An 11,994-nucleotide genomic window follows, 5' to 3' on the forward strand; every position below is an offset into this window, starting at 1 on the left:
CAAATAAGATCTACGCTATTGGTGAGAATCTAGTGAAAAGACAGGAACGTACACCATATCTGACCGCTGATTGGTTAGAACATCTTTTTGTCAAAGGCTCGTGGCTCTTTGACTACGGATAGCGTCTTGTTAAACAAATATATATAAAGCCGACAGGCGCTCCACCCGCACAAGAATAATCTAACTTTAGTAATTTTATTGATGAAACAATGTGATTCATATTTTATGTATTAATGAATAATCCAAAGGATTCAATATTCAAGGTTTTGCACTGAAACTGCGTTTGCCTTCTTCAGGTAGGTTTATTTCTTATTTCTTTATTTCTTACGGTTTTCAGCACTGATGGCCACGCCAGAACATGGTCGCATAAAATGTCATTGTGCACGCCGATAGACCATTTTAATCATGTGCATTTGTATAGAAGGCTCTGTTTTAGTAAATCTCGTATAACATGTAATAGAGCAGCTGTTAGAATGGGAAATTGAAGCCTATTCTGCATGCAGTTTACCCATCCCTGATCATGTGTCGGCTTAATTCGAATGTCTTTTTACAGAAATACCCAATTTGTGTTCATATTTGGCTATGTCGATAATTAGGATAACATATTGATCAGCCGTTTCCATGTAATTATCGATTGTTAGCTAGTAGGCTAAAATAGGCCTCACTGTTGGATGCCTTGACTAAATAATTGACATTAGAATATCGTTCCACAGTCTCAAAGCTTCTGGATTCGTTTTTACTCGAGCAATTCTTCACCTATGAATATTTTAAAGACAGTTATGCATGCAACCAATGAAAACATCTGAGGGTGGAGACCGGCAGGATGGGGAATATGTTACATGATTGTCTTCCCATTCAACGATCGCTCTACGATACCATTTTTGCTTAGCACTCAATAATTTACGTGGCCTCCTCTTCTTGTCCCCTTACCCTTTTCCACTCTAACATGGTCATGGGAGGAGTGCACAAGTGGAATACAATTCTCAGTAGCATAGGCATTCTTTCGCTTGAATTGCGTTTTTAAATAAATGCAAATAAAGTAGCAATTGGGAGTTTTAGGAAGCTGGAAATTTACTGAAGACTATTAATATGCACCCGTGTGTAGGCCTAGGCTACATAATGTACATCTTTGCGCTGCTGACAATGCAAATATACACTAGTAGCCTAAAGTACACTGCTTTATTTCTTATATTTTTTTGTAAGATTTTATTTAGGATTTTAGACAGTAGACAAAATACAATAGACTACTTAACATTTCAGACATAGATCCACTAAACTAGACATTACATTAGCTAGGACTTAATGCCCAACCTTCAACATAAAGAAAAAATACAAAAAACACCAACTCAGACATACAGTACCAATCAAAAGTTTGGACAGACCTACTCATTGAAGGGTTTTTGTGAAGCATTTTTACAGGCTGCAATCTGAGGTGCAGGTAATTGCCGATTTCTGTGGCTGGTAACTCTAATGAATTTATCCTCTGCAGCACAGGTAACTCTGGGTCTTCCTTTCCTGTGGAGGTCCTCATGAGAGCCAATTTCATCATATCGGTTTTTGCGACTGCACTTGAAGAAAACGTTTTTGAAATGTTCCGTATTGACTGACCTTCGTTTCCTAAAGTAATGATGGACTGTCGTTTCTCTTTTCTTATTTGAACTGCCATAATATGGACTTGGTCTTTTACCAAATAGGGCTATTTCTGTATACCAAGCCTACCTTTTCACAACACAACTGATCGGCTCAAACACATTGAGAAGGAAAGAAATTCAAGAAATTAACAAGGCACACCTTTTAATTGAAATGCATTCCAGGCGACTACCTCATGAAGCTTGTTGAGAGAATGCCAAGAGTGTGCAAAGCTGTAAAGCTTTTGTTATTAAGGCAAAAGGTGGCTACTTTGAAGAACCTCAAATATAAAATATTGTCACACCCTGATCTGTTTCACCTGTCTTTGTGCTTGTCTCCACCCCCCTCCGGGTGTCTACAATCTTCCCCATTATCCCCAGGGTATTTATACCTGTGTTCTCTGTTTGTCTGTTGCCAGTTTGTTTTGTGAAACCTACCAGAGTTTTTCCACTTTCTTCTGTCTGTTCTAGTTCCTGTTTTCTAGTTTTTCCCGGTTTTGACCTTTCTGCCTGCCCAGACCCTGCCTGCCGTTCTGTACCTTGCCATACCACACTGGAATATTGATCCCTACCTGCTCTGACCCTGAGACTGCCTGCCGTTCTGGACCTTTTGTACCCTATCTGGATTACTGACCTCTGCCTACCTGTTGTTTTGCCTGCCCCTGTACTAGTAATACACTTTTGTTACTTTGACACTCTGCATATGGGTCTTACCTGAAACGTGATACATATGTTTTGATTTGTTAAACAGTTTATGTTTACTACATGATTCCATATGTGTTATTTCATAGTTTTGATGTCTTCACTATTATTCTACAATGAGTAGGTGTGTCCAAACTTTTGCTTGGTAGTGTACTTAGATTTCAACAAACATTAATGACATCATACTTGCTCAAACCTTCATGTTCCTACAGTATCCATACCCATCTTGTTTGTTCTCATAATAACATACTTTCTTATTTTTCATCATTTTGGTATTTCTAGGGCTTGTAAAACTTTATGCCATATGGCTTCAAATTGTTCTATTTTATTTCTATCATTAGGCCACATTTTTTCAATATTTTAATAATAATGCATTTGATTCATCTATTGATAGAAGATCATTTGATTTCCATTCCCCCCCCCTCAAAATTATTGACGAGAAAATAATGATCCAACCCATCGGATATCTCACTTCACCCTCATATGCCATGTCTTGAAATATGCAGATAGATGGATTAAAAGTAAACTTACATTGTAAAACTTCTGATAGCCAACTTTCTAACTCCTCCCATAACTTTTGTACTTCATAGCACTCCCAGAAGGCATGAATTATTGAGTAATTGTTTGTTTTACATTTAAGACATGACTCTACCATTGTGTTGTAGAATTTGTGTATTTTGTCTCTTGTATAATACATTCTTGTAACGTTCGTCGTCTGAAGAAGGATCGGACCAAAGCGCAGCGTGGTAAGTGTTGATGATTTTTTATTAGAACACTATAACAAAATAACAAGAGAATAAATGAAACCATCCTGTAAGGTGCAAAACACTAAACAGAAAATAACTACCCACAAAAACCATGTGGGAAAAAGCTACCTAAGTATGGTTCTCAATCAGAGACACCGATAGACAGCTGCCTCTGATTGAGAACCACACCCGGCCAAACACAAAGAAATACAAAACATAGAAAATGAACATAGAATGCCCACCCAAATCACACCGTGACAATTCTATACATTAGTTTATACTTGGTTAAGCGTACATTTTTGGTAGCTGTAATTTTGTTATTTATGTTCCAACACTTCCATCTTGTGCCAATATCAGTTATTTTTATGTCTTGATTCCAATAATTTATATATTTTTTCAAAGAGATTGTCAGTTGGATAGGCTCTCTGCAAGGTTTTGTAGGCTATATCTTACCTATCATATGAGTATCCTTTTCTGACTCAAATAGGATATCCTCAACATTGCTTTGATGTAAAAAATATTTCAGATCGAAAGTACGTCATATAAAACTGTTAAATTGCATATATTCGAGAGAAAAAAAGTACACTGCTTTGTTTCCGATGTAGACATTATAAAGATATCTGTTAAATGAAATAATCTAACAAGCTAATCTACCCCCTCCACCCACCGCCATTACTAAACCAAAGCCCAAAAATCTAAGCATTGTCATATCATGCAACACACATAGACCTAATGCATATGGATTAGGGTCTAAATCCTCATCAGAAATGATAGCTCATGGCCAGATAGATATTATTGACTGACTGTGAACTCATTCTCTGCTCTCATCTCCTGTATCTAGTTTGCCATGGCGACTGTGGTGATGGAGCAGATTGGTCGCCTGTTCATCAATGCTCAACAGTTGCGTCAGATTCCTCAGCTGCTCGAGTCGGCCTTCCCTACTCTGCCCTGCACTGTGAAAGCCCATGACGTGCCCTGGGTGTTCCGTGAGCCTCACATCATTGGAGGCTACAGGCAGCCGGACCACAGTTGGCGCTACTACTTCCTCACCCTCTTCCAGAGGCACAACGAGGCACTCAACGTTTGGACCCACCTGCTGGCCGCCTTCATCATCCTGGTCAAGTGCCAGGAGCTGTCCGAGACAGTGGATTTCCTCCGTGACCCCCACGCCCAGCCCCTGTTTATCGTCCTCCTCTCAGCCTTCACCTACTTGTCGTTCAGTGCCCTGGCCCACCTGCTCAACGCCAAGTCCGAGCTCTCCCACTACACCTTCTACTTCCTGGACTATGTGGGCGTGGCCATATACCAGTATGGCAGCGCCCTTGCCCACTATTACTACGCCATCGAGGAGGGCTGGCACGCCCGGGTGCGAGGGATCTTCCTGCCCACCGCAGCGTTCCTGGCCTGGTTCTCGTGCTTCGGCTGCTGCTACGGAAAGTATGCCAGCCCGAGGCTGCCCAAGTTTGCCCACAAGCTGTTCCAGGTGGTTCCCTCGGGCCTGGCCTACTGCCTGGACATCAGCCCCGTGCTGCACCGCATCTACAGCTGCCACCAGCAGGAGGGGGGCTGCTCCAACCAGGCTGTGGCTTACCACCGCTACCAGGTACTCTTTTTCCTGGTGAGCGCCTACTTCTTTGCCTGTCCCCACCCAGAGTGCTGGCTGCCCGGGCGATGTGACTTCATTGGCCAGGGCCACCAGATCTTCCACGTGTTTCTGGTGCTGTGCACTCTGGTGCAGATCGAGGCGACACGCATAGACTACATTGAGCGGAGGCCCCTCTACGAGCGTCTCCACGGCAACCTGGCCCACGACACAGTGGCTCTCTTCGTCTTTACAGCATGTTGCAGCGCGCTCACTGCCTTCTACGTGCGGAAACGTGTGCAGGCGCAAATGCTTGAGAAAGTGGAGTAGGAGCTGTCAGGACAGAGGGATAAATTAGGATAAGGGAGAAAGACTTTAATCTGATTTACACTGGAAAGCTAAAAAGACAAGAGATTAAACAAATCAGACTGTTGATTTTGTAAAAAGATGATAAAAACAATGACCTGCTTTTTTTTTTTTTTTTTTTTTTTTTTTTGGCCTGCCAAATGACATTTTAAACTGGCAACATAGACTTTGTCTTGCGATGTTGACCTTCCAGGAAGACAGAAAAACCTGGTAGGTTCTGTCTGTCACAGCACAAGCAGTACCTGTAACACTTCAAATAACATTGTTTCACTTCACAGAGATGGTAAAATGAAGGTTGGAATTGAGACTTTTTTATTGTGTTGATTTTCCTCTTAATTTTCCACTCGCTACTGTGAGATCACATGTCATGGCCTAGCTATCTACTGAATAGTCAGAATGACTTTTTGACTTTATACAGTATTGACTGACCAACTCCAAGCATGACACAAACCATCTCAATAGAGGTATGCAGGAAAGAATGGAAAGTATACTCACATTGCCCTTAAGTGCATAATCAAATAAATAATTATAATAAGAATTTAAAATAAGAATTTCTCACCAGCTTTTATTTCTTAAAAATACAATGTGAGTTTCAAAGTGATTTGACTCCCAAGTCAGATGTTAGTGCTTAACAAAGACCAGTAATATTTTTTTTATTCCTTGGTTATCCCATGATATTCCAGCGAGCTGCAGTCAACACTGCCAAATGATTCATTCTCTGTGTTTTATCTACCATTTTCTCTGCCCATTTTCTCCAAAGCTATGTTTTCTAAGTGATTGAGATGCCTTTACGGACTGTCAGATATAATAGACTGGCAGTTAGACTTGGCTAGAGGCATAGAGCACACAATTTGCAAACCAAACCGAACATTTCTCCTCTAAGATACATAAATTGGCCATTTTACTAACATGCGGATTTATCATGTCAAAGAACAAAGCTGGCACTCTTAGGATAGTTGGCGTAAGAAATGGATGGAATTATGTGCCCAAGATTACAATGATGTCTCTTTGTCGTTGTGATAATATTCCTTTTGTATTCAAAGGGCTGGAACTTCAGCTTTTGCTTTTTCACACCCGATGATGTCAATGCCTTTGTGTGTATTGTTCAGTCTTTTCATGGAATTTACTTTACTCACAAAAGGGCTGTCTGAGTACTGAGTATGGTGACTTACTGTTTGTATATTTGTATATGTATGGTTGGGTATGTATGTGCCTTGAAGCATGTCTCTTTGCCTGTATATAGGTTTGTGTGTGATTCAGATGTGAATGTGTTTGAAAGCCTGTCTTTGCACTGCTTTCTTATATTCGAGACCCTCCTCAAGAACATTGTAGTCCTTTAACATCCTCTCAAGTCTCTTAGGGTGACATTTTAAGTCTGTCACACAGCAGCGAAAGGTGAAAAAATGACTCACAATAGAGCTGGATTTATTTTAAAACCTATTTTTATGATGTCCATGAAACTGTGGCAATATTATATTTAGATCTAAAGTAAACAATGCATTTATTACACAGGTATTCAAATCAGGACCTGGAGACAATCATGCCAATACTCAATTTGAATGAAATGCCATTTAAAATGTTCATTTTAGATGAATAAGATAATGTTGCCCTTGTGTTCTGTTGTGAGATGCCTCCTAAAATGTATGTCATTTTATATGTGCTGATCAGATGGAGGTTTGAGGTGGCATTGAACTTTACAGACCTGAGAGCACTGACGGGTTTGGGTTCAGCCAAAGTCACTGATAATGTCACCTATAAAGCTTAGACTAATATCTAACAGGTGACGAAAAGGTTAAATCATGACCGACTTACAGGTAACTGCCAAAATAAAGGAAACACTTAAGGAAATGAGGGATACAAAGTATATTGAAAGCAGGTGCTTCCACACAGATGTGATCCTGAGTTAATTAGGCAATTAACATCCCATCATGTTTAGGATCATGTATAAAAACGCCCAGTTGCCCATTATTTTGGCTACCATGGCTAGAAGAAGAGAGCTCAGTGACTATGAAAGAGGGGTCTCAAAAGAGCATAGGGGGTTTAAAGTGTGTGTGTGTGTGTGTGTCTCAGTCACCAGATCTCAACCCAATTGAACACTTATGGGAGATTCTGGAGTGGCGCCTGAAACAGCGTTTTCCACCACCATCAACAAAACACCAAATTATGGAATTTCTCATGGAAGAATGGTGTCGCATCCCTCATATAGAGTTCCAGATACTTGTAGAATTTAAGCCAAGGAGTATTGAAGCCAAGGAGTATTGTTCTGGTGGCTCGTGCTGGCCCAACTTCCTATTAAGAAACTTTATGTTGGCGTACCTTTATTTTGGCAGTTACCTGAATTTGAATTGTTATGGTTTCACTGATAAAGTGGTTGCAATGCTTCTACACCTTCTACACCTGCATTGCTTGCTGCTTGGGGGTTTAGGCTGGGTTTCTGTACAGCACTTTGTGACATCAGCTGATGTAAGAAGGGCTTTATAAATACATTTGATTGATTAATTGATTGCAATGACTACAATACAATGATTGTGACCCCTAGTATCCAAACTACCACTGTAAGTGCCATTCCTAACACAAACCAACTCTGAGTTATTTAACTGTTAACCTTGATACTACTGACTCTCACTGTCCTGCACGGAACCTAATTCTAACCACTGTATCCAGTTTTACCGAGCATTGCAGGTTACCGTTTTTTGTCAGGAATCTTGTTCTGGAGGCAGCTCTGCAGGGTGGTCACTAGCTGGCACAGCCACAAAGTCATTACATTTGATTTTAACCACACTGCGTACCTCAGAGGTGGCACCACAGGTACCAGAGTGGTGTGACGGAAAAATAATTCTGGGGCCCGTAGTTTTTCCTGATCTGATAACCTAACCAGATAAAACTCATTACTTTATACAGTATGACGTGATTAATCTGTTGTAAAAAGGATGAATATGGGCTATGATGGGACCAGAGTTGAAAAGCATGTCAAACTGCAGCAACCTTATAGTTGTTCATATTACTAGAAAGACTAGGGGGGTTTCCTATATACATTCGTGGCCAAAAGTTTTGAGAATGACACAAATATTCATCTTCACAGTCTGCTGCCTCAGTTTGTATGATGTTCATTTGCATATACTCCAGAATGTTATGAAGAGTGATCAGATGAATTGCAATTAATTGCAAAGTCCCTCTTTGCCATGCAAATGAACTGAATCCCCCAAAAACATTTCCACTGCATTTCAGCCCTGCCACAAAAGGACCAGCTGACATCATGTCAGTGATTCCCTCATTAACACAGGTGTGAGTGTTGATGAGGACAAGGCTGGAGATCACTCTGTCATGCTGATTGAGTTCGAATAACAGACTGGAAGCTTCAAGAGAAGGGTGGTGCTTGGAATCATTGTTCTTCCTCTGTCAACCATGGTTACCTGCAAGGAAACACATGTCGTCATCATTGATTTGCACAAAATTGTCTTCACAGGCAAGGATATTGCTGCCAGTAAGATTGCACCTAAATCAAACATTTACCGGATCATCAAGAACTTCAAGGAGAGCGTGTAACGGGTGTCCTCCTCCTCTTCGGAAGAAGAGGAGGAGTAGGGATTGGACCAAAGTGCAGCGTGGATAGTGGACATAATGAAGTTTATTAAAGAAAAGACGAAAACCGAAAACACTTCAACAAACTACAAAATAACGAACGAACGTAGACAGACCTGAACTATGAGAACTTACAAAATGACGAAGAACGCACGAACAGGTACAGACTACAACAAACGAACGAACAAACCGAAACAGTCCCGTGTGGTGCAACATACACAGACACAGAAGACAATCACCCACAAACAAACAGTGTGAACAGCCTACCTTTATATGGTTCTCAATCAGAGGAAACGTCAAACACCTGTCCCTGATTGAGAACCATATAAGGCTAATTACCACTAACCTAAACATAGAAACACAAAACATAGAATGCCCACCCAAACTCACGCCCTGACCAACTAAACACATACAAAAATAACAGAAAACAGGTCAGGAACGTGACAGAGCGGTTCAATTGTTGTGAAGAAGGCTTCAGGGTGCCCAAGAAAGTCCAGCAAGCGCCAGGACCATCTCCTAAAGTTGATTCAGCTGCGGGACCGGGGCACCACCAGTACAGAGCTTGCTCAGGAATGGCAGCAGGCAGGTGTGAGTGCATCTGCACGACTTTTGGAGGATGACCTGGTGTCAAGAAGGGCAGCAAAGAAGCCCCTTCTCTCCAGGAAAAACATCAGGGACAGACTGATATTCTACAAATGGTACAGGGATTGGACTGCTGAGGACTGGGGTAAAATCATTTTCTCGGATTAATCCCCTTTCCGATTGTTTGGGGCATCTGGAAAAAAGCTTGTCCGGAGAAGACAAGGTGAGCGCTACCATCAGTCCTGTGTCATGCCAACAGTAAAGCATCCTGAGACCATTCATGTGTGGGGTTGCTTCTCAGCCAAGGGAGTGGGCTCACTCACAATTTTGACTAAGAACACAGCCATGAATAAAGAATGGTACCAACACACCCTCCGAGAGCAACTTCTCCTAACCATCCAGGAACAGTTTGGTGATGAATAATGCCTTTTCCAACATGATGTTGCACCTTGCCATAAGGCAAAAGTGATAACTAAGTGGCTCGGGGAACAAAACATTGATATTTTGGGTCCATGGCCAGGAAACTCCCCAGACCCTAATTCCATTGAGAACTTGTGGTCAATCCTCAAGAGACGGGTGGACAAACAAAAACCCACAAATTCTGACAAACTCCAAGCATTGATTATGCAAGAAGGGGCTGCCATCAGTCAGGATGTGGCCCAGAAGTTAATTGACAGCATGCCAGGGCGTATTGCAGAGGTCTTGAAGAAGAAGGGTCAACACTGCAAATATTGACTCTTTGCATCAACTTCATGTAATTGTCAATAAAAGCCTTTGACACTTACGAAATGCTTGTAATTATACTTCAGTATTCCATAGTAACATCTGACAAAAATATCTAAAGACACTGAAGCTGCAAACTTTGTGAAAGTTAATATTTGTGTCATTCTCAAAACTTTTGGCCACGACTGTACATACACAGAGAAAGCAACGTTATTGGACAACTCACAGGGCTGAGCTTGTTTTATGCAGGTTTGCAATGTTTAGTCCTGCCCTATGCAACTGTAGGCCTAATTAAACATTTACTCACAGTCTATGTCAGCTATTGTGTTTATTGAATAATAATCCCTGCATAAATACATCAAACAAATACAATGTACAAAATTACAAAACATATTAAGAAAAACAGACACATTACTCTGAACTGAGCAAGGGGACCAGAACATATCATTTCAGAGAGCTCTGTAAATTGTTCCACATAAACCACTAGATGCTGTTTTCCATTGTGCCCTTAGGTGGTGGGCCTCTTTGCATGTAAGGAGAGAGCAGTATTTTCTTGTGTTAATCTACAAAGCACTCATGCAGAAACTTACTATATATCTATCATCATTAATTCAATTTAGATGCACAAATGATCAAACCCGTTCTCAGGCTTGGTCTCCACAGAGTCTCCACATAGTTGGGTAAAGCGGGTTTTTTTTTTTTTTTGCACCCTTTAAGTGTAAATGCTGCTGCATGCATATAGATAACATCCCCATAGTCTAAAATAGACGTACAGTTGAAGTTGGAAGTTTACATACAACTTAGCCAAATACATTTAAACTTAGATTTTCACAATTCCTGACATTTAATCCTAGTACGAATTCCCTGTTTTAGGTCAGTTAATTATAACCACTTTATTTTAAGAATGTGAAATGTCAGAATAATAGTAGAGAGAATGATTTATTTCAGCTTTTAATTCTTTCATCACATTTCCAGTGGGTCAGTAGCATTGCGTTCAAATTGTTTAACTTGGGTCAAACGTTTCAGGTAGCCTTCCACAAGCTTCCCACAATAAGTTGGGTGAATTTTGGCCCATTCCTCCTGACAGAGCTGGTGTAACTGAGTCAGGTTTGTAGGCCTCCTTGCTCGCACAAGCTTTTTCAGTTTTGCCCACAAATTGTCTATAGGATTGAGGTCAGGGCTTTGTGATTGCCACTCCAATACCTTGACTTTGTTGTCCTTAAGCCATTTTGCCACAACTTTGGAAGTATGCTTGAGGTCATTGTCCATTTGGAAGATCCATTTGCGACCAAGCTTTAGCTTCCTGACTGATATCTTGAGATGTTGCTTCAATATATCCACATAATTTCCCCCCCTCATGATGCCATCTATTTTGTGAAGTGCACGAGTCCCTCCTGCAGCAAAGCACCCCCACAACATGATGCTTCCACCGCCGTGCTTCATGGTTGGGATGGTGTTCTTCGGCTTGCAATCCTCCCCCCCTTTTCCTCCAAACATAATGATGGTCATTATGGCCAAACAGTTATATTTTTGTTTCATCAGACCAGAGGACATATCTCCAAAAAGTATGATCTTTGTCCCCATGTGCAGTTGCAAACCGAAGTCCGGCTTTTTTATGGCAGCTTTGGAGCAGTGGCTTCTTCCTTGCTGAACGGCCTTTCAGGTTATGTCATTATAGGACTCGTTTTACTGTGGATATAGATACTTTTGTACCTGTTTCCTCCAGCATCTTCACAAGGTCCTTTGCTGTTGTTCTGGGATGGATTTGCACTTTTCGCACCAAAGTACGTTCATCTCTAGGAGACAGAACGCGTCTCCTTCCTGAGAGGTATGACGGCTGTGTGGTCCCATGGTGTTTATACTTGCATACTATTGTTTGTACAGATGAAACGTGGTACCTTCAGGCATTTGGAAATTGCTCCCAAGGATGAACCAGACTTGTGGAGGTCTACAATTGTTGTTCTGAGGTCTTGGCTGATTTCTTTTGATTTTCCCATGATGTCAAGCAAATAAGCACTGAGTTTGAAGGTAGGCCTTGAAATACATCCACAGGTACATCTCCAATTGACTCAAATGATGTCAA

At 41.1% G+C, this 11,994-nt stretch overlaps 1 protein-coding gene across 1 annotated transcript; it reads left to right on the forward strand.

Annotated features, from left to right (window-relative positions):
* The first annotated feature begins 3,923 nt into the window (after positions 1-3,923).
* On the forward strand, positions 3,924-4,988 carry LOC120031530 (membrane progestin receptor alpha-like). Its single transcript, XM_038977321.1, has one exon. The coding sequence runs from the start codon at positions 3,924-3,926 to the stop codon at positions 4,986-4,988; it is 1,065 nt and encodes a 354-aa protein (XP_038833249.1).
* Positions 4,989-11,994: the final 7,006 nt, after the last annotated feature.

Source organism: Salvelinus namaycush, chromosome 37 (assembly GCF_016432855.1).
Source record: "Salvelinus namaycush isolate Seneca chromosome 37, SaNama_1.0, whole genome shotgun sequence".
Lineage (NCBI taxonomy): Eukaryota > Metazoa > Chordata > Actinopteri > Salmoniformes > Salmonidae > Salvelinus > Salvelinus namaycush.

Excerpts from the sequence above, each read along its gene's own strand:
- LOC120031530 (XM_038977321.1), top strand. The coding sequence starts at position 3,924 with ATGGCGACTGTGGTGATGGAGCAGATTGGTCGCCTGTTCATCAATGCT.